General features: G+C 41.5%; 1 protein-coding gene across 1 annotated transcript in view; it reads right to left on the bottom strand.

Annotated features, from left to right (window-relative positions):
• Positions 1-5,732: 5,732 nt before the first annotated feature.
• Positions 5,733-22,555, bottom strand: part of AVL9 (AVL9 cell migration associated) — a 66,958-nt gene continuing 50,135 nt past the window's right edge. Inside the window, exons 14-16 of the mRNA XM_040259672.1 lie at positions 21,514-21,567; positions 20,917-21,005; positions 5,733-18,662 (exon numbers count right to left, since the gene is read on the bottom strand). Of these exons, the coding sequence (XP_040115606.1) occupies positions 18,547-18,662; positions 20,917-21,005; positions 21,514-21,567 (259 nt within the window). The 3' untranslated portion in view covers positions 5,733-18,546. The remainder of the gene's footprint in view (positions 18,663-20,916; positions 21,006-21,513; positions 21,568-22,555) is intronic.

The raw sequence follows: 22,555 nt of genomic DNA on the forward strand, positions 1-22,555 counted from the left end.
TATCCAGCCATAGCAAGGACTGAAGTACTTACTCATGCTACAACATAAATCAACCTTAAAAACTTTATACTAAGTGAAGGTGTTACCACCAGGTTTGTTTTGCCAGATGCGCAGGAAGTCAAAACAGATGTGAGGTTTGTAGCAAAATGAAGAGACAGGAAAACAAGTCTCCAATCTGCTTCCCTGAAGGCAAGAGTCTCAGGTATGGGATAAAGAACAAAGAAGCAGGGTGGTCTGAGGCCTGGGGAGAAAGGAAAGATGATTGGGAAAAGGTGTGATAATTGTTCCCTGTAGGCATAGCAAAGCTACAGGCCTCTGCACGTTCAATAAGGCAGAAGCAGATGCTCGTGCGTGCCCAGGTGAAGGGCTGGTGGTGCCATCCTGACCTAAACAGCTCAGTTCAGAGCAGACACAGTTGACTTTGGCTCAACTTGAAGCAGATGCAACTGACTCCAAGTTCCTGAAGAACAACTTGGGCAAACACGTTGTTACGCTAGATGCTGCTTGGGAGGACCTGAAAATCTTAAAACCTTCATTAGTAAAGGCAGGTGACATGGATTACATCCATGGTTTCAAAAGAAATCAGACATAAAATGCCACATACTGTAATTATCCCCTTTATATGAAATATCCAGAAAAAGCCTATCCATAGAAAGCATATTAGTGGTTGTCAGAGACTGATTTGGAAATGGGAAGTAACTGCTAATGATACAGGGTTTCTTCTTGAGGTGATGAACTAGTGGTGATGACTGTACAACTCAAAATACTATAAACCACTGGACTGAACACTTTAACAGTGAACTTTGAGGCTTGTGAATTGTATCTCAATAAAAAGTGCAGCATTCATGGGACACATGGAAATTTACATACTGACTGCCTGACTGCTCAGTCGCTCAGTTGTATCCACTCTTTGTGACCCCAAAGACTGTAGCCCGCCAGGCTCCTCTGTCCATGGGCTTATCCAGGCATGAATACCGGAGTCGGTTGCCATTTCCTCCTCCAGGAGATCTGCTATTTGATATTATAATATATAACATTATAAGTTTATAATATTAAAAATACTCATTTTAAAGAGATACATTCCCCAAAATTTATAGATGAAATATGATGCTATAATTTGCTTTTAAAATAATACAGGATAGTTGGGAAATCATTATTTTGAGTAAGGATTAAACCAGGCAAGAATCATCAAAGGATGCTGTAATGGCCCTAACAGATGTCCACCAATTCTTTGATATTCTCTGTTCAAGAGCTGGAATTTTAGGGAACTCCCTGGAGGTCGAGTGGTTAGGACTCAGCACTTTCACTGTGGAAGGCATGGGTTCAATCCCTGGTCAGGAAAGTAAGATCCCACAAACCAATCGATGAGCCCACCAAAACATAGAAAGTTGGAACTTAAAGCTGGAGCTAAATTTCCCTTCTCTGGAACATAAGCTGGACTTGGTTCCTTACTTCTAACGAGCTGACTGTAAGTGGAAGTGAGTGTGTGGCTTCTGAGTCTAGGTCACAAGGCTTTGCCCTCTCCTTTCCCTTTTAGGGATTACTTGTTCTAGAGGAACCCAGTGCCATGCAAAGAGGATAGACAAGTGACCCTTTGGAGAGGTCCATCTGGCAGGGAACCTGAAGCCTCCTCAGTTCCCCACTGACTTCCCAGGCATGTGAACGACCCATTCTGGAAGTGGATTCTCCAGCCACCGTCAAGCCTTCAGGTGCCAGCAGCTCCTGGCCAACAGCTGGAATGTAACCTCATAAGGGGACCCTGAGCCAGGAACCATCCAGCCAAGGCAGCGCCAACATGCTGACCCACAAAAACTGTGTGAGATCATAAATATTTATTATTTTAATCTACTAAGTTTTGGCATAACCTATTATGCAGCAACAGGTAACTAAACACAAATGCTCAATGTGGGGGAAATTCTGATAAGCAGAACATTTCTGTGATCTTACAGTGTCTCCCCACAGGCTGTTTATTATTTATGAGAGGAGAAATAAACAGTAATTGTACAGTGATGAAGCTGGGCAACAACCTTGACTGGTGAAGATTACCACCACCAGTAAGGAGAGATGGATATCATATAGCTCCCATGTGACGCTCTGAGAAGGTCACAGCCTCATCTAGGTAATGTTCTGGCCAAGAATGCATTTCTTGAGTCTAATCATAAGGAAACAGCAAACAAACATCAAATGAGAAATGTCTTGTTAAAAAAAGGAAAAGAGGGACTTCCCTGGAGGTCCAGTGGTTAAGACTACGCTTCCACTGCAGGAAACACACATTCAATTCCTGGCTGGGGAACTAAGATCCTGAACAGTGCACAGCATGGCTCAAAAAAAAAAAAAAAAAAAGAAAGAAAGAAAGAAGGGGAAAGGGATTCATTTTCCCAAAATGTCAATGTCATGAAAGACAAAAGCTCTGGAAATGTTCCTGATCAAAAGAGACTAACAACTAAATGTAATACCTCACCCACACTGGAGGCTATCCTGCAGGGGAAAGAACGCTGTAAGGATACAACCGACAAAACCGGAGTAAGAAGAGCGTAGATCAAGCAATGAGTCAGTGTTCATTTCACTGAAGTTGATTATCCTACGGTCTACAAAAGAATATCCTTATTCTTAGGAGATACACAATGAAGTATTCAGGGATAAAGCGTTGTGACGTATGTAACTTACCCTCAAATGGTTTCCCCTCAAATGTCTGGGAGGTAGTGAAGGACAGGGAAGCCTGGCGTGCTGCAGTACATCCGGTCGCAAAGAGTCTGACTTAGCAACTGAATAACCACCAAAAAATGTAAGGGTAGGGTCGGGGCGGTGGGTGGTGAGAGAAAAAGAAAACGTACTGATAGAGCAAATGAATTAATGTTAATAATAGATGGAGGTAAAGGGTAACGGGTTTTTAAAATATTTTCATTTTAGCAACTTGTATGTAGGTTTGACATTATTTCCAGATAAGGACTAAAAAGATATTATGGCAAAAATATTCTGTGGGATGGAGGAAAGTAAGGGTAAAGATTAAATAAGACTGACTATAAATTGATGACTACTGAAGCTGAGTGGTTTATTATAATGAGGTTTATTATACTTTTCAATGTATTTGAGGATTCCATAATAAAGGAAGGTAAACAACAATGAGTTTGAACTTGAAGACCCGCCCCCACCATGTCTCTTACAGTTCAGTGGTCTTTTTGAATGTAGTGGATGATATATAATGTAAATTTGAGTTTCACTGGTTCAAGTTTTTCCTCCAAAAATTGGGAAAAATAATTTCTACTAGTAAGATTATTTGCTACTGTTCAGTCATTAAGTTGTATTCGACTCCGTGGACTGTATCCCGCCAGGCTCCTCTGTCCATGGGATTTCTCAGGCAAGAATACTGGAATGGGTTGGTTGCCATTTCCTTCTCCAGTGGAGATTCCTGGAGCTAATAATCCTATTGGGCTTCCCTTGTGGCTCCGTGGTAAAGAATCCCTGTCAATGCAAGAGAGATGGGTTCAATCCCTGGTCTAGGAAGATCCGCATGCTGAGGGGCAATTAAGCCCATGTACCACAACTATTAAGCCTGTGGTCTAGAGCGTGGGAACCACAATTACTGAGCCCACGCGCCCTAGAGTCCATGCTCTGCAACTAGAGAAAAGCCCGAGCAGCAGTGAAGACCCAGTACAGCCAAAAATAAATAAATAAAAATTTAAAAATAGGATTAACATTGTTTTACACATGTTAAAGTTGTTAGCACGTTGTCTAGCACATCCAGTTGTTCAATATGTGCCAGTTATGATTACTGGATGAATGAGTAAAATATAAAGATTAATTTCCACTTGATGGTTAAAAGATGGAGTGTCATCCCCCGAAGTCTGTTGCCAAGGAAATAGACCTGCATAACCACGATCATCATTGGCACGCGATAGTACCGGAATAGGTTCACTTCGGGTGCTGCAGAAAGATAACGTCCTTATGATTAATTGGGTTGTTGTTATTGTTGTTCAGTCGCTCAGTTGTGTTAGACTCTTTGCGACCCCATGGACTAGAGCAAGCCAGTCTTCCCTGTCCTTTGCCATCTCCCAGAGTTTGCTGAAACTCATGTCCCTTGAGTCAGTGATGCCATCCAACCATCTGTCTTCTGTCATCCCCTTCTCCTCCTTCCTTCAATCTTTCCCAGCAAGCAGGATCTTTAGTTGCACCTTGTGGGATCTAGTTGCCTGACCAGGGATCTTAACTCAGGCCCCCTGCATGGGAGTGTAGAGTCTTAGCCATTGGACCACTAGGCAAGTCCCACTGGAGGGATCTGATAATAGAAATCTTGGTTTAGGCTTTGGATGCTGGGTGAGCATGGGCAAAACTGACGTTGTTCAAGTTCATGGGAAAGGGCCTGGTTTTTCCTCAGGAATGGTCTTCTTCTTAAGGTCTGAGAACTGTTACTTGCTCACGTTTGATTTTTCCTGTGCACCCCTTTACAATGGTATTTATTCCCACTGTGCTGAAGAGTTACATAATTATGCAGATCAGCATCATGGGCCTTTTTCCCTGGACAGTACTTTCTGGAACTGCTAGACTTCCAGATGAGAACTGTTTATTCTGGATCAGACTTAATTTGGTCAGCTGAAGTCTCTTGGGTATGGAGAGTTTTTTCTTACCCTTGGCCTACTTTTTGTGGTGCTAAATATCCTCTTACAGTTTCACCAAGTACTTTGTAAGAGAAAATAGTTGAAAGCACTGCTTCCTTTTGCTTTCTTAGTTTCTCTGGCTCTATCACTGCATCAGTTGCATGTTGCTTCTTGGTAAGCCACAACCACAGAGGAAGGAAAGGAGGGTTTTGTTCATGTCACAAGTGCCTACTATGTGCCATGCTCCTGTCCTCATGGTTCATCACAATACTGGAACAGTAAGGATGGTGATGGAAATATATTCAGGTCCCAGTGGGGCCGAAAAGGCACTGGAGGCCCAAGAGGCTCTACCTACCATTCAATGAGTTCTTTGGGGCTTCCCTCGTGGCTCAGTGGTAAAGAATCCACATGCCAATGTAGGGGACACAGGTTTTATTCCTGGGTTGGGAAGTTCCTCTGGAGAAGGAAACGGCAACCTACTCCTGTACTCTTGCCTGAGAAATCCCACAGAGAGAGGAGCCTGGTAGGCTATAGTCCATGCAGTCGCAAAAGGGTCTGACGTGACTTAGCTACTAAACAATGAGTTCTTTACCTCTCTTAGTGCTTGGGCTCTGTGGCTTCCTTCAAGACACAGTTCAGAAGCCGAAAATCACCACAGGGTTATTGACCTCACAAATCAACTCATTTTCCCATGTTCCAATAGCAATGTGGGAGAAACTGAGAAAAGACGCAGGCAAGAGGAAGGAGAAATGCAGGGGAAGCAAACTGGGCTCCCACCTCCTTTACATGCGTCGCTATTCGGCACTTTCCTCTTCTCTTTATCCCGTTTCCACAGTGATTGTTCTCATAGCTGGCTGATGTGACAGTGAGCAGCGAGCTTATTGGTATGACACTGAACACCATAACTCGTCCTTCTTCCTGTTGGCTGTTTCTAGTTTTGCATTTTCCATTATAATGAAAAATACAATGACAAAGAACTCCATGCACAGGGCTTCCCCCCCACCCACCACCGCCTTTTGGATTATCTCCTTGATATTAACTGTTAGGAATGGAATGCCAATCAGGCTTAGCTGGGATTAAGTCCGTTGACATTGAGTTAGATGCTTTCCTGATGCAGGGACAGGGTCATAAAAAGGCTCATACTTGCATTTTTGACCATCCTCCTTAAAAGCCCATCTCGCTTAAAGCAATGAAATAAGTGTTAGCTTAACATTCTGACACGCTCAAAAAAAGAACTCTGCTAGAGTGTGGGAACTCGATACAGTACAGGAAGCACTGAGTCATGGAGACCTAGATGAGGGACGAATAAACAGTCAAGTGCCGGGGGAGGCGTCTTCTTCAGTCAGCCCCCGGAGGACTTTGTCTGAGCAGTTTCCCACCTAAGAGAAGACTGAAAACCACTAATCCTCCTCCTTTATTTTATTCAGAACACAGGCCCAGAGTTTTCCGTCTTTTTTTTTTTTTTAATGTGCCCAAGGTCACGTAACAATCCAGGACTGTATTGTCTTCAGCTTTTGGGGTTCTCAGAACAGAAATCCTTTCCCAGTGAGGGAAACTCAGGTAGCGATTGGAACACAAGGCAGGAGGCCCTGAGGGAAGCAGCCTGTGTGCTTCTCTGGGCCTTTCCCCTCTTCCCATCTTTTCCCCAGCTTAGAGTGATGAGACACCATCTTAAATCAAGTGATGGAATGCTCATTTTATTGTTATCCTGTATACCCTGGTGGCTCAGACAGTAAAGAATCCACCTGCAGTGCAGGAGACCTGGGTTCGATACCTGGAGAAGGGAATGGCTACCCACCCCAGTATTCTTGCCTGGAGAATTCCATGGACAGAGCAGCCTGGTGGGCTACAGCCCATGGGGTGGCAACGAGTTGGACATGATTGAGCGACTGAGCACACTCATATAACCACATAGATCAAGTGAAGTCGATTTTAACCAACATTATGTTTGGACTTGAAATCTGTCACAGCTTGAAAGTGGGAAAAGCATCTTTTGGTCCCCATAGAAAACAACTTGATGTTTCTTTTCAAAATGCCTTGTTTTGTGACGTTGATATAAAGCTAACTGCACTTTGCAAACTTTCCAGCTTACTTGATGGAGTATTTCGTACTCCTGACTCTGGGAAGGTGACCACCTCATCCAAGAGAGGTTCTCAACATATAGGTGAACCCTTACAGGTACTTCTTTTTCTTCCTGTATTGGCAGGGATTTCCCTCCTCCTCATTCTCTTTCCCTTAATCTCTGTCTTCTCACCAAGGCTAATCTCGGGTGGTTTCTATACTTCTCAGGTTCCTTCTGGCTTTAGCATCACCAGAGACTGTTCACTTCTTTCTCCTCTGTCATCACTCCGTATCTCTTCATAGGCCTATAGCCTTCTTCTGCATCACAGCTCATAGGACCCCTGGTTAGACTAAAAGTCTGCTCTGATCTTTACTGTTTCTACTCAAAATCTTAACATCTTCACTCAAGGAGCAGTGTGAATGTCACAGGAAGCCTTCTCTGATTGTTCCAGTCATGGCACTATATTGGACCTCTCAAGATATTCATCACTCTTTTTAATATCAAATTTTTGAGCAGATCTCCTCTTGTCTCCTGAACCCCTGAACAGCACCTCACCCATAGTTAAGTAGTTTTGTGACTGAATCTTGACTTATTCTCACTGGAGCTGTGCAAAGGGTAGCTATGTTTTCAGCTGTCAAGTTGTAAGTTATCACATTTTTCTGTCTGCCGTGTGGAGCATTTCAGTTCTCTAGCACCTTCTACTTATTTGGTACATACTCTGGCTCTCTGACATACAGGCTTTTATGAGCTGAGGCCCAGCTCCTGTAAACAACATTGTCCATTAGGAAACCCATTCCACATTCCCTGAGAATTGTATCAGAAACTTTGTAAATACAATCTGCTCTTACAGAACAGCCTTTAAGAACAGAATTCTGGGAGAATAGTCACTGAATTTAACCTGATAACTTAAAAGGAAACAGAAAACATGTTTTCCAACTAGAGAAGCAGCAACTAGCATCCTTCTTTTCCAAGGAAACCTGAGAGGAAAAATCCTAAGGATTCTTTAAGTCCAGATGCTCAAAGGAGTAGAATTAAATGGCACACAAAATAAAAATGTTTTAAACCTCGAGTCTCAAAATTCACAATCTATCACCAATGGAAAAACACACTTTAAAATATGATTGTTGTAAAATATAAGATTTAAAAATTTCAGTCCTGCTGGCCTTGGGCTTTTAAATAACCATAAAGTGGGTGACACACAAAAAAATACTCATTTATCTTCATCTGTTAAAACCTTACCTGAGAATTGCCATTTCTAAGGCATTTAGAGGGAGTGAATCATCTTTTGAGGGCACTGAGGCTTTGGTGTCTAAGAGATGATCTTGTACAAAGAACCAATTCAGGATCTCTGCAGCCGAGGCCGGTGCCATGCAACTTGTCTTGGTGGTTTCCAGGAAGTGCTGCTGGTGACTGTTTCCTAGGGCAGAGCCAAGAGGCAGGTGGGAAGGCTACTTCTCAGATTCTCTTCTGTCCTACTTTGGGCTCATCAGTCCTCAGAGAACATGGTTCATCTGGTAACGCTGATCAGAATAAAAATTCCATGGATTAGACTGAATATAATAAATCAAAGTCCAGATGTTAACCACAGATGGACTTTGAATACACGAGGTATACCCTTCCTGCTGGTAAACTAAAAAGAGAGTTGCACCCAGGTTTAAATATATCCACACAGCAGTGGTGGCAAGTGTCTCTTGGGTCTCCCCTTTGCCAAAAAGGAGTAACTTCAAAGGGGACTTCTCTGGTGGTTCAGTGGTTAAGACTGGGCACTTCCACTACAGAGGGTGCGGGTTCCAACTCTGGTCGGGGAACTAAGATCCATGGCCAAAAAAGGTAACGACTGATGCTGAAGAGTCCTCTGTGCTCTCCTGGCACTGCCCACAATCACTTTGGAGTTGCTTTTCATTCACAAGCCCCACCAGTCTAAATGCTGTGGTGCCCAAGCCAGAATGAACCTTTTCAAATGCAGCATCCTGCCACTTGCTCTTAGGAAGCCCTTTAAGGTTTTCCACTGGCCTTTTAGAGCAAGTCCATCCCCCCTTTGCCAGGCTGACAGGGATCTCTTTTTCCTGGTCTGGCCTTAGCCTATAGCCTCATCTCTTGCTCAGCTCTCCTTGCCATTTATGTTCCAGCCACACCAAAGAACATCTGCTGTTTCCCAGTCTTGCCTATGCTGTTCTCCTAAGGCCCTGGAGCTCTTTGTATCTTACAGCTTCTTCCTCTAAATCCACCTCACTCCTAAAACCATCACAGTCTTCAAGGGAAGAAACATCTACAAGTGCGTGTGTGCTCAGTCGTTCCTGACCCTTTGCAACCCCATGGACTGTGGCCCACCAGGCTCCTCTGTCCATGGGATTTCCCAGGCAAGAGTACTGGAGGAGTTGGCATCTCCTCCTCCAAGGGATCTTCCCAACCTGGGGATTGAACCAGTGTCTTTTGTATCTCCTGCATTAGTAGGCAAGTTCTTTACCAGCTGAGCCAACATCTACTCAATCTGTAAAAAAGCAGCTGGCCGCCATGCTGTGGTCAAACTGGGCTGGGCTTTGACCCTTGACCCAGCCTCTTTACCATCCATGGTAACCATCCATGGTAATTGTCCATCTCCCCCTGCTATGTGTGGGGCATGTACTGTGTGTGTACACAGTAGGCACTCAAATACTTGATGGGAAGAAGGTGGTATTTAAAATGCAGTGTGAGGGACTTGCATTAGTTTTAAGAGTGACTTCCCAGGGCAAGTAGTCAAATATGTGTACATCTTGGATCTCTGGAGGCCAGTATGCATCTTTGCTATAGTGTTAGAAGTCCTTATTGCTAGGGGCTGCTCTGGACAGTTATGGACACACTGGACATTTATGTGGTTGTTAGACTTGGAGAACATCTGCCTTTCAAAATTAAAAAAAAAAAAATAGGATTCCTTCCTCCATTTTCATAAACTTATACTTAGGCGAAGTTCTGCAAAGGACCTGTAACAAAATGAGAAAAATATAGACAAATTAAACAAGTATAACACAAAGAGTTAATTATTTGATTTAAAGGGTTCTCCTTTACTCTGACCTTATGCTCTTCTCATGTTTTGGTATCAAAATGTCTTGATGAGAAGTGATAGTGATAAGAGAAAGACCAATATTATATGACATTGCTTATATATGGAACTTTAAAAAAAATGATACAAATAATTTATTTATAAAACAGAAGTATTCATAGAAACATAGAAAAAAACCTATGGTAACCAAAGGAGAAGGGGAGGGGGGAAGGATAAATTAGGAGTTTGGGATTAAAACATACACACTACTGTATATAAAATAGATAACCAACAAGGATCTACTGTATAGCACAAGGAGCTCTACTTGATATCTTGTAATAACCTATAATGAAAAAGAATCTAAAAAATATAACTGAATTGCTTTGCTGCACACCTGAAACTAACAAACACACTGTAAATCACTATATTTCAATAAAGATTTTTTTAAAAATAAGTAAATAAAGAGTTCTTACTCAGCAAAATAAGAAGTGCCAAAACTTTCTAGTCATATTGGGTAAGGAAGAGAGGGTGGGGATTGGCAAAGAAATTTCGGGTAGAGAAATTCTTTAAGTATGAAAAGGAAAACTGAAACACTAGATTATAGAGAATATCCTTATGACCTTGAGGTAGAAAAAAAATTTGTTAAATGAAACACAAAAAGATAGGATTTCCGCTAATCTTAAGAGGAAAGATAAAAGTTTGACTACATTAAGAACTTGATTCAGCAAGAGACCAAAAAGAATGAAGGTAAGCCACAGAACAAGAAATCTGCAACATAGCGAAGAAATAGTATCCAGAAATCCCTAACAATATATATCTATAGACAGACATATACACACATACTCACTCAAGCAAATAAGAAACAGATAGACTAATAGAAAAATGGGTAAAAAACAAATAGGCATTTCCCCAAAGTGGAAATCTGAACAATCAATCAATAAATAAAAAGGTGCTCAATTTTACTAGTACAACAGGGAAATGCAAATTAAAACCCACAATGAGATACCATTTTACACTCACCGAATCAGGAGAAATTTAAATTCCTGATGATACCCAAGCATTGGGGACGATGTGGAACAATGCTGTTCTCATGCCCTGCTGGTGGGAGGGTAAATAGCACCATCTCTTTGAAAACAAGTTAACATTAACAAAAATGTTTAGTTTACATAGTTCCATGCCTCCAGTTTCATTCCCACATTTATCCCATACAGAAAACGCGCATTAGATGCACTGGAAGTGTGTTCTAGAAGGGTCAGAGCAGCACTGCTCCTCACGAAAACCTCAAACTGGAAATAGCCAACGTCTACCCACAGGTGGCTGGATGGCATCACTGACTCAATGGACGCGAGTCTGAGTGAACTCCGGGAGTTGGTGATGGACAGGGAGGCCCGGCGTGCTGCGATTCATGGGGTTGCAAAGAGTTGGACACGACTGAGCGACTGAACTGAACCCACATAGTGGGGACAAACTGTGCAGCTGTACAGCGAGACAGCTTAGGAAGCAGTGAAAGAATGATTTCCTAAAACCAAAATTAGGCAGAAAAAGACAATACCAATGAGGTAATTCCATTTATACAAGTTCAAAGACCAAAACAATGTTTTGCATATATATACACAGGAAGGAGGTAGAACTATAAAGAAATAATTATCTCCAAAATCAGAGAACCAAATATCTCCGGAGGAAGAATTATGCTCTGGGAAAGACACAAAGGATGGAGCATTTCAGGTGCTGGCAATACCCTATTTCCTCCATGGGCATCAGTTGTATGACTGGTTAATCTTAATGTATACGTTTCTTTTCAGATGTATATCTCACACTTAATTTGCCATCCCTTTCTTAAAGTTTTGCTAGCTGAAAATCAAAATTGGGAAGCACCTATTTGTGTGGTGCTCAATAAAGGCATCACGGACTTGATGGGCACAAATTTGAGCAAACTCTAGGATACAGTGGAAGACAGAGGAGCCTGGCGTGCTACAGCCTATGAGGTCGCAAAGAGCCAGACACAACTTTGCAACTGAACAACATCAACGATAAAAGCTGAATCCAAGTATTTTAGAAAGAACTTAGGTTAGCCCCAGGGGAGACTTGGAGGAACAAGAGGGGCTGAAGCTGACGTTCAGTTAGTGTATACAGGGCTTCTCTCAATGCTCATCCAACAGCTAGAGGGAAGGAAAGTGTCACCATAGCAAAGGTGTCAGTTAGCTGGGGGCTTGTGGAGGCCAGGGGGTCACTGGAGAAGCTCGGGACATTACTGTGTGGTAGACACTGAGTGCTTGATTTAGGAATCTGGATTTAATTCTGTAGACAGTTAAGTAGACTTGGAGGATTATCATGTAGCAAGGGACAATTAAAAATACCCTAAAGTCTTAGGGAGATGAATCTGGGTGTGAGGGGTAGGGTGGACTGGAAGTAGGGAAACCAGTAAGGTGCAGGCATAATGGGCCAGGAATGATGGAAGTGAGGGCTTCCCCGGTGGCTCAGCGGTAAAAAATCTGCCACAATTCAGGAGACACAGGACATAAATTCAATGCCTGGATTGGGAAGATCCCTTGGAGAAGGGCATGGCAACCCACTCCAGGGTTCTGGCCTGGAGAATCCCATGGACAGAGGAGCCTGCCGGGCTACAGTCCATGGGGTCGCAGAGTCAGACACGACTGAAGTGACTGAGTACACGCACAATGGAAGTGAAGTTAGAACGAGACGGAACAGAGATGAGTTACTGAGGAACAGTGAGAACTCAGAGACTGAACAAACTTTTTCAAAAACTAATTTTCTGTCCCTCCCAGCCCTTCCATCTAAAGTTAACGACAGATTCTGCTTTACAGGAATGAGTGACCAGAGCCACATAAGGTCAGAAGAGGACCAGCAGACAATGGCCTGATGCTGAGAGCCTGACTGAAGGCTTCAGCATTCTCTGCAACTACTTGAGAGTATGCCAGGGAAGGCGTGGCAGCAGCGGAGCCTCTTCAGCAGCAGTAGAGTTGACTAGCAAGTTTTAAACTTTTCATTATGAAAATGCTCAAACATATACAACACCAGAATAGTCTAACAAACTCCTGTGTACTCATCACCTGGCTTCACCAATGATCAGTATCTTATCAAGTGACTTTCATCATTTTCCCCACAGTCCACAGCTCTGAGCCCCAGGAGTGAAGCTAAGTCTGCTGCTGCTGCTGCTGCTGCTAAGTCGCTTCAGTCGTGTCCAACTCTGTGCGACCCCATAGACAGCAGCCCACCAGCCTCCTCCGTCCATGGGATTTTCCAGGCAAGAGTACTGGAGTGGGGTGCCATTGCCTTCTCTGGAAGCTAGGTCTAGTGAAGGATAAAACCTACATTTAGAAATATATGAATCTTAGTTTTTGTGTTCTGTGGGGATGTCAGTGGTTCCAAAAATAGGTATATACATGGATCAAGAGCAACGAGTATGACCATTCAGTTCTCGTACCCCCGAGGCTCCCAGCCTGACTCCATAGTCATACAAAGCATGTTACCTATTCTGATGACTAGACCTTAGCCGTCTTGACTGGAGTGGATCAGTCATGTGACGGAGGTTTGTCGATTGTAAACTTGGGACAGATCAGTTCTGTTACTGAGCAGTTCCCCGAGCTCCGTGATTACTGCAGGAGGAGGGAAGCCCTTCACAATGGGTGATTCCTTGGAAGAAACTGGCTCTATAATCATGCTCCTTCCAGATGCTGCCAGATGTGTTGATTGTATCTGCCATCCTATGAGAATGAACGCCAGGCACCGCTGATCTGGAGACGAAGGGGGACCATCCTCTCACCATGGCAGAGCCTGAGTGTAGGTCCTTGGGAAGGCAGGTCCTTGGGAAAGAGGAGATGCCAGTAGGGTCAAGCTCTACTGCCTGAGTCACCGTGTCAGATCCAGGCAGCAATGGTCCACATTGTAAGAACACCGGTACCTTCAACTTAATCCTGCACTCAAGGAAGTGCCCATTCCTGGGAGGGCAAAGAAACTTGTCTCCTTCTTTGAAGCTGTTTTGCAAAACAGCTGTAAGGAAAGAAACCATGGTACATGGAAATACATATGAAAATGTGTTAGGAGTCCTCAGTGGCAATGTCAAGGCTATTTTGAAGCTCACCAGTCCAGATGGAAAAATGAGTTGCTTGCGACAATGCCCCTGTCCCCTGGGGATTTCTGTCAGTGAACATGTGACAAGATGTTCTTGCATGACCAAGCTCTGTCTGGCTGTATGCTGTGTAGCCCCAGGTTCTGAACATTCTTGCTGCAAGGGTAACCACCTCACAGACTGAAGTACCCCCATAAGTAATTTCAAAATGAGAGAGAAAAAACGAGCAACGAGTCCTCTAGTTCTGCTAGTTTCCTAATAAATGAAGCTGGCCCTTCTGTGCATTAGCAAAACAGGCCAGAAACCACACTGACAACATGAAGGGTACTTCTAAGAAGACAGACCAAGTACACTGTATACAGGACAAACAGGATAATTTATTCTCATTTTTCCTTAAAAGAAAGATACAGTAGAAGTTTTATAATTCAGTATGATTAGACATGATTTATAATTTTAACATTAAAAAAAAAACGAATGACAACAGAAACAAATAACTAGTACAAATTATAAAACTAATAGAGCAAAGAGAAACTACCTTTCTGATCAGAACATGGACCACAGCTATACTTCCTTAGAAAACTTTCTAAGATTTCTAAGCTAAAACTTAGAAAGGGATCGGAGGAAAGCCTTTAACCTCAAGTATTTAAACTATTCCTGTACCCACTAAATGCTTTCAACAACTTGTTAATCAAGTGCTTCCTAAATTTAGGAACCAGTGACCAAGTGGCCTGAAATAAGTCTTGATCTTATCTTCCCAGCTATAAATTATTACTATTTCAAGAAAACAAAGTATTTTCTAAGCAACGTTAAGTTTTCTAAAAACTTCAATTACTTTTTCTGGCTCAGTACCTGACTGAAATGTTCAAATGTTCATATTGCACACAAAAAAATTTGAGCAGCATACTATGTGAGTGTGAGAAGCTGATGAATATTAAGATTGAGGAAACTCCCTAATGAGTCACATTTACATGATTTAAATATATACTTTCTATATCTTTAATTAATATAAGTAAAAAGGTAATCTTTAGAACAGCACAGAAATACAAATGCATTAGTTTTATAAAATATATTCAACCCCTTATACGTGCAACAATCTTTTAATTTTGGAGCTGCCACACAAGGGAGCTAGTTTCTTCTCCTTCATATGAAAGCAGGAAGTCATGTGTACAAAGTTATTTATGTGAGAAGAATAAAGAAACACATTCCTTTTCTTTGTCCTTGACAAATATTTATGGAATGTTGGGAATTATGAAAAAACAATTCCAATGTTACGAAGCCCAAAGACTTGGAATAAAAAAACTCCTAGTGACACATTGCACTACGTGGAATGACAGTCTTCTTCTAGAAACCAGGGCTGCGTTCTCTATCTTGTTTAGAGGATACCACAGAACTGGGTGGACAGACTGAATACTGTGCCACTCTGAATACTCTGGCCACACAGTCAGAGCACACCAGTGTCAATACCGTCTCCAGAGTCCCTACAACTCCCCAGTAGAATAACAGGCCACATTCATCAGCTACCATCCTAACAGGCTACTTTCCAAAACTGCTGAAGCAGATAACAGTTCAAGGGTTCAGGATTAGTCCACTGGCCCCTCCCAGAGCTGGGTGTTCCTAAACTCATCACCACACCTCAGGGAAAAGGACCACTGGCTTGAACTTCCACAAAACCAAACCAAAATTTGCCTGCCAGGGAGACAAAGCTTCATTTTACAGCTTGTAACTAGCAGATGAAGAATCTAACTTCTTCATTAAAGAACTTGTACATCCTTTAGCGTATTAAATACTGTTCCCAAAATACTTTCATGCAGACTTTAAGAACCCGTCTCTCGGCTTTGCAACAATAATCTCCCCCTTCAAAGTTTGTTTCCTCCTTGCCTTTCTGAGTAAACTATCCTTAAAAAAAATTCAATGCTTAATATAGGACTCAGAAAGCAAGATAAGGTTGAGGAGATCAGGTTATATGCTCTGGTCTGCTGCCCAAGGATATTACTGCTGTGTTTCTTAAAGCAAAAAGGGGAAGAGAATTGTCTTAGGGTCCGAGGGCTGGCAAATCACTATCGGATTTGGGGATAGACTATTCATCCTGGTTACAAGAGCCAATGCAAATGCAAAATAACCACAAGCCACACTTCACAACTTCTCCTAGTCATTAGCCTGGGACACTTGGGCCAGCTTTAGCCCTCTTTCCCTTACCTATGTCATTGTCATTACAGTGCCTAGTAGGAAATAAAGCCAGCCAGGGTCTTTTTCCAAACACTATCTTTAAGTCACCTGGATAGCAGAGAAGCGTCCACCAAGCTGTGGATGCAGTCTGTGTGCCTGGCGCACAAGAAAAGGCCTGGCTAACCCTAGTTCCCTCAGGCCTACTTAAACACACTCAGTTCTCAGATGAAAGCACTGTGTGGCCAAGCAAAGCACACATCTTTACCAGTGAGATGTCCACAGACGGCCACATCTGTGCTGGCTGCTATGGCTCACAGAGCCAGAGACTGGAGGAAGCTACTGTTTCCAGGCTGCCACTGGGCGGAGCCCAGAATCCAACCCTGAAGCGCGTAGGCCCCCAGGACCAGGGGCCAGGCCTCCTGCCTCTCCCTGTGCTGGCTGCCCTGGGGCCCCGCCAACAATGTGGCAGCCTGCACTCCCCGAAGACCCTCATACCTCCTAGAACCTGAAAGAGTAAATATACTTATGGTCTTTTGACCGTCTCTATGACAGAAGTTCCATCTTCTGAAATACTCATTTTATGTTGAAAGCCAGTTAAATGACCACTGTAAGGGTGGAACTCTTAACTGGAAACATGAAGAGAAAGTTCCATGAAGGTGTGCATTAAAATGGGGAGTGATAGCAAAGCAAAGTTAAATTTTATGTAACTATTTTTATTTCAGTGGGATTCCAAAGTGGATTGGGCTGCTTTGAATGATGAGAGATGAGAATTCACCCCAATCGTACAAATCATACAAACTGAAGGATGAACCAGCAGCGTGCTGGCTGACCCCTCACAGCACTGTGAATGCTATCTGATACACCACCATACTCCATCCAACGAAGTGCCCTCATGAAACAATGAGATGTTCATCTCAGTGCAACTTTAAAGTACCTTTTAAAACTTTTGTTTGGTACTACCTTCTTCTCTTCAAACAGTATTTTCCTGAGAAAGCTTTCCTAGAAGTAAAATTAATGTTTCCCACAATAAGCCCTTTATCAGCAATGAATTCTTAAATCATTATACTCAAAGGGAAGTATGCTTTTAGGTTTGTAGGACTTGTGTTAAAACACAAATTGGAAAATTCAGGGATATTTGGATTATGTCCCTATGCTTCATTTCACACACCCCAGTAGTGCTTCTTACACAAACATTTCTTAAAGGATAAATCAAATATAATCAAGAGTCCTGCCTAATTAAGCCCCTGATTTTCTCAATACTCATCACATCAAATGTAGGTTATATTCACAATGTATTTCCCAAGTATCTTTTGTTACTGAAAAAGCAGTCTGTTGTCTGTAAGTACTCCCTGAGAACACCCAATCAAGGTCCCCTTGAAAAGCAAATGAGAGCTGAGCCTGGCAGCTACATGAGGTCTAGCTGTGTAAAAATCTTCAGTTGTGAGCACACCTGTGTCTAACATGAATCCAGATGTTCTTCACAAAACATGACTAATGTCATGGCTGAAGTTTTCTTCTCTTGCTTTTCTAAATGTGAGCCAAGATGAGAATTCTATTTAATATTTACAGATCATCTTTTCTTTTAAAAATGCTTTTGGAAGGGGGTAGACATTGATTACATGAGGATTTTCTATCAGGGAAGGAGGAAGGCCAAGTGCCTCAAAAAGCTTCATGAAGAGTAAGACTGAGAAAAAACCTGTTAAATCTGTAAACACCCAATGGAAAACCGTTCAAAAGAAGAAATAGAAGGCACAAACTTTGGGTTAAAAAATGCATGTAAAGATTGCAACATTACTACAGTCAACAGAACCCACCTAGGTCTTTAAAAGTCTTGCCCTAAATACACAGTTAAACTGTTTCAACTCTGCTGTAACCATCACCATGCTCATTCTTTGCACATCTACTTGAACAATTAGGAAGAGGAAGAAAGCACAGTGACACTCCTTGACACCTCAAAGCAAGTGTGTAGGATGGGAAAAGGATAAATTAAAATCATAAACACTCCATCCTCAGAACTACCACCTCTGACTTCTATTGTTTCCAGGAGGAAGTGAATGACAAATTTGTTTTGTAGTTAGAGAACCAACAAACAAAAAAATCCTCATATAACTCAGCAAAATAACAGCAAAGGGTTGGATTGTATGGCCCCTCCACACTATCAGAACATTTTAGGGCTCACTTTAGAGAAATTAAAATAGTAACATAACTTAATCTTAGCAGGTATAAATATCCATCTGGATATTCAGACAGCAACAACAGAACAAAACTTACATCAAGGAGAAACTTTTCTAAAGTAAACAAATGTGTAATGTCAAAACTCAAAATTCATTAGAAGGTTCATTGTGTGTTTTAATCAGGCTCAGACTGAAATAAATGTAGTCAATTTAAACCCCAACCTGGGAAGCCATCCCGGCTGCGGTTGTGGTTTTCATCTTTTCAGTGTCCCATGACATTCATTTAGACAGAGGGCAACCGTCCATGTAAACAGTTCGACCTATTGGTCCCCTGCTGTGGACCTGCAGCCGATGAAGAGGAACAGTCTGGGAGCAGTAGACAGACAGGGGACTCTTAAAACCTAAGAAAGCGACAGCAGCTTCTGGGTGGCTTGCTCGGCTCAGGGTTTCCCGTCAGGCAGCTCAGTGAGACTCTGTGGAGTGGAACTCGTGAAAGTAGAAAGCCATGAAGACATAGCTGTCTTAGCGCTGGAAAAAGCTCCTCCAACCGACTGGCCTGAGTGGAAAGGAGGGGAAAAATAGAAGGAAATCGGTCTTCACTTCTGTTAAGAGGCACTGAAAAACCAATGTTACTTAACTGCAACACATTGATATGTTAATAGGTACTACAATAAAATTGACACTTCTAGTTTCAAAATAATCCCTTACCATGGGAATGACTAGGGTGACTAGTGTCTGGGTATAAGACACTGCTCTCCTAAGTACTTTGAAAGTCTTTGGGAAACTTTTCCCAGGCCAGTGGTTCTTAAACGACTTGGAGAGCTAAAAAAAAAAAAAAAAAAAAACCACAACAAAACAAAACTTCTATGTGCTCTCTGTAACCCAAATCCAAGTTTATAACTGAAAACCACCTACAAGAAAGAGTTGTTAGGCTGCTTAGGGAAATTTGTTATTGTCATCTAAAATCATGTTGCATCACAGGACTTCCCTGGTGGTCGAGTGGTTGGAAATCTGCCTTCCAATGCAAGGGAAAACGGGTTTGATCCCTGGTCTGGGAACTGGCATCCCACATGCCTCGGGGCAACTAAGCCTATGCGCCACAACCAGAGAAAAGCCTGCAGCGCTGCAAGACAGGCCTGAAGCACTCAAATAAATAAAATAAATAACCATGGTGCACCAAATTAAAACAGACAGAGCTCTATCTGCCTGAGGTCTGTTTTGTTTTTAACAGCATTATCTCAAAAGCTGATGTTATAATGAAATTATGTAAGTTGAATCATACACACTCACTGCTCTTGGAGAGGGGAGTGTGGAAGAAGGGAACAGGCCACAGAATTTAAATATCAGCAGCATCACTAAAAATTAACTGACATCATATACCTTTGATGAAGTAGAATTTTTCTACCAAAAACAAAGAATTCAAAATAAGTCAAAGGTATAATATTGTATGGAAATAAATGCTTATATATTTAATTCTGTTCCCTTGTACAGGGGTGATAGGACTGTGTGCCCCGTGTTTGTCTTTAAGTCTGTAGAATAGTTCTCTTACCCACCTCCAGACGTACAGGACATTAGAGCTAGGAGGGCCCTGGCACAGATATCACCTAGTTCTGGGGCTTTAGAGTTGTGTTCAGTAAGGGTTAGTCAGCTAACCCTTAGCTGACCCTTAGCTCTCAGGAGCTGAGGAATGAGATGGGCCCTATTTTTAATACTGATATTACAAAACAAATGTAGCCAAGTGTAAATAACTGGGCACCTGAGACAACTGGGAGCTCCCTGTACACTGTTACATGACTTCTTTAAGTTTGAAATAGTATAAAAGTAAACAGTTAAAAATATAGGAAAGAAGGAACAAGAAATTTCTTTAGAAAAAGAGATGGAATAATCTTCAAAACAGCCAAAGTGAAAAAAGCTAGGTACAGAAGGGTATACCTAACAACCATTCGTCTGGTTTTGGTATCAGGGTAACACACCCTTATAAAACAAGTTGGGAGGCATTACCTCAGCCATTACTTTCTGAAAGAGTTTGTATAAAATTAGCATTATTCCTTAAGTGTTTGATAAAATTCGTAAGTGAAGCCACCTGGGCTTAGATTACATTTAAAAACTTGTAGCAAGCCTTTAAACTTTAACTCAATTTATTTAATATATTTAGGGCTATTCAGATTTTCTATGTCTTTACTGCACTGGTTTTGGCAGTTTGAGTCTTTCAAGGATTTTGTAGATTTCATCTAAGCAGTTGAAAAACTGGCACAAGATTATTCATAGCATTACCTAATTATCCTTTTAATTTCTGTAAGATCTATAGTGGTATCCCCTCTTTCATGCCCAATACTGGTTATCTGTATCTTCTTTTTCTCTTTACTAGTCTGTAGAAGTATCATTAATGTGATCTTTTCATAAAAAAATTGTTGGTTTTCACTGATCTTCTTTACTATGTGATACTACCTTTAAAGACAGCTGCTCCTAATGCCTACTTTATTATTATATAAATAGTACTCTACTATTTATAAAGAACTGTGGGCAGCTCAGGGAACAGAAAGAGAAATCCAGAGAAGTCTGACTCCTGATAACAGAACAGATATGACAACATTTGCTAAACTTGGTTTGCCATGATCTAGTGTCACAAGAATTGTTTTAATGAATAAGACCAACCAAAATTAAAAAGAAAAACCACTGTATATTCAACCATCTTGCATTATGATGTGATTTACACATCTCTGCAACTTTATTTTTTTATCAGTGACATACTGAGGATAGAGAAGAGATGTTTTATGATTCCAATCTGTTCCTGCCTAAGACATCCTTACCAACAGCTTTTCCTGTTTGTACAACATTCCGACTTGTTGTAACCATGACGTTTCCAAGTTTTTTGCCACGCTCACTGTTTTGAACAGAACTGAGTAAAGGAGAGAAATGTTAAGTACAGTTTAAAAAAAAAAAAATCACATATACATTAACCACTCTATAATCATCCCCCAAATCAGAATTATTGAGAAAAGAAGATAAATAATTCATTATTTGTTATACATCAATTAATTTACTAATATTTTAAGTACAGGACTTTTCAGAAAAATTTAAAAGAATATACAGATGAGCCAGAAAGTGGTGTAAGGACATAAGGATGTATGGTTATACATAATTCGTATGGTCATAATTTGCTAAAGTTACTTCACCAGAATAAAAATGGCAAATCCTGCTATTAATTCACACCATTCTCCATGAAACAGCAGTGTTTTCATTTTGAAACATACACACTGCTGAGCTAGAGAACGTTATGCACATATTTGGTTACTATTTGAAGCACGAGTCTATGAAGTGGAGAAAAACAATTCCCAATTAGCGACGAAACACATGGCATGAATTCAGACAGAAGAATGTTCCTAGGATTGTCCCTAAATACTCACTGTGAGAATCTTAACTTCATGTCTGACACTGAGTACTGTCCTTGGAAAGGATGGCTGTAAAACAAAGTTTGAGTTTAGACTATGAGTATCTCACCAGTGAAGCTGCAACACAGAGTTATCACAAGGAAAGTACCAGGAGACTGCACGGGGGTGACTCAGGCGGGCAGCGGTGCTCCAAACGCGATACCAGAAATAGGGCTCTGATCACAGCTCTCCACTCAGTCATGGGAGTTTCTCTCAGCTTATGTACTTTGCTTGTAAAATAGGTGTATTTTTTTTTTCCCTTGGGTGGGGTTGGTTTGTGTTAGTGCTGCCCTAATGTTCTTCTTTGGTCTGAGGTGGGGCCCAAGCACCAACATTTTACAAAAGCTCCTGGGACAGTCAGGGTTAGAGTCCCTGACTTTGGCCATGGCTTGATTCTGGCCATCTTATAAATGGGTGCTATTGGTCAAATGAAGATTTCATCTGTGTTATCAGAAAAGCAACTCGAAGTGCAGATCTTAGGGAAACAGTATATATAAAAATCAGGCAACCTGATCAACATTACACTATAAAACAAGGAATCAGTAAACATTCAGATTCTTATCTCATACACAGGCCAGGGGTCCTTCTGTCAATGTCTAACAAAGAAAGTGACCAAAACAAAAAGTCACCCTGGTGAAATTTGCAGCCACTTATTAAAACATTAAAATGCTATTATGTGGCTGATTCATGTGAATGTATGGCAAAAACCACCACAATATTATAAAGCGATTAGCCTCCAATTAAAATTTTAAAAATGCTATTATGGCTTTTGAAATGATAACAAATTTATTTACTGGTCACGTTAAGCATACATAACAACCTCTCTTTTATCTGGATTTCCGAATCACCAGTTGAAAGCACTGAGAGGACTTATTCAGGAGTGGAAGAAAGGGTTTCAAAGATCTCAAACCTTACATTAAGTTTTGAATATTTCTAAATTATATCCCCCGATGACAGCTGAAGAGGATCATCATTTCTTGTTTTTAATCTGGTGAAAATACTGAAAATCTGCTGACTA

The sequence above is a fragment of the Oryx dammah genome, unplaced genomic scaffold (genome assembly GCF_014754425.2).
Source record: "Oryx dammah isolate SB20612 unplaced genomic scaffold, SCBI_Odam_1.1 HiC_scaffold_18, whole genome shotgun sequence".
Classification (NCBI taxonomy): domain Eukaryota; kingdom Metazoa; phylum Chordata; class Mammalia; order Artiodactyla; family Bovidae; genus Oryx; species Oryx dammah.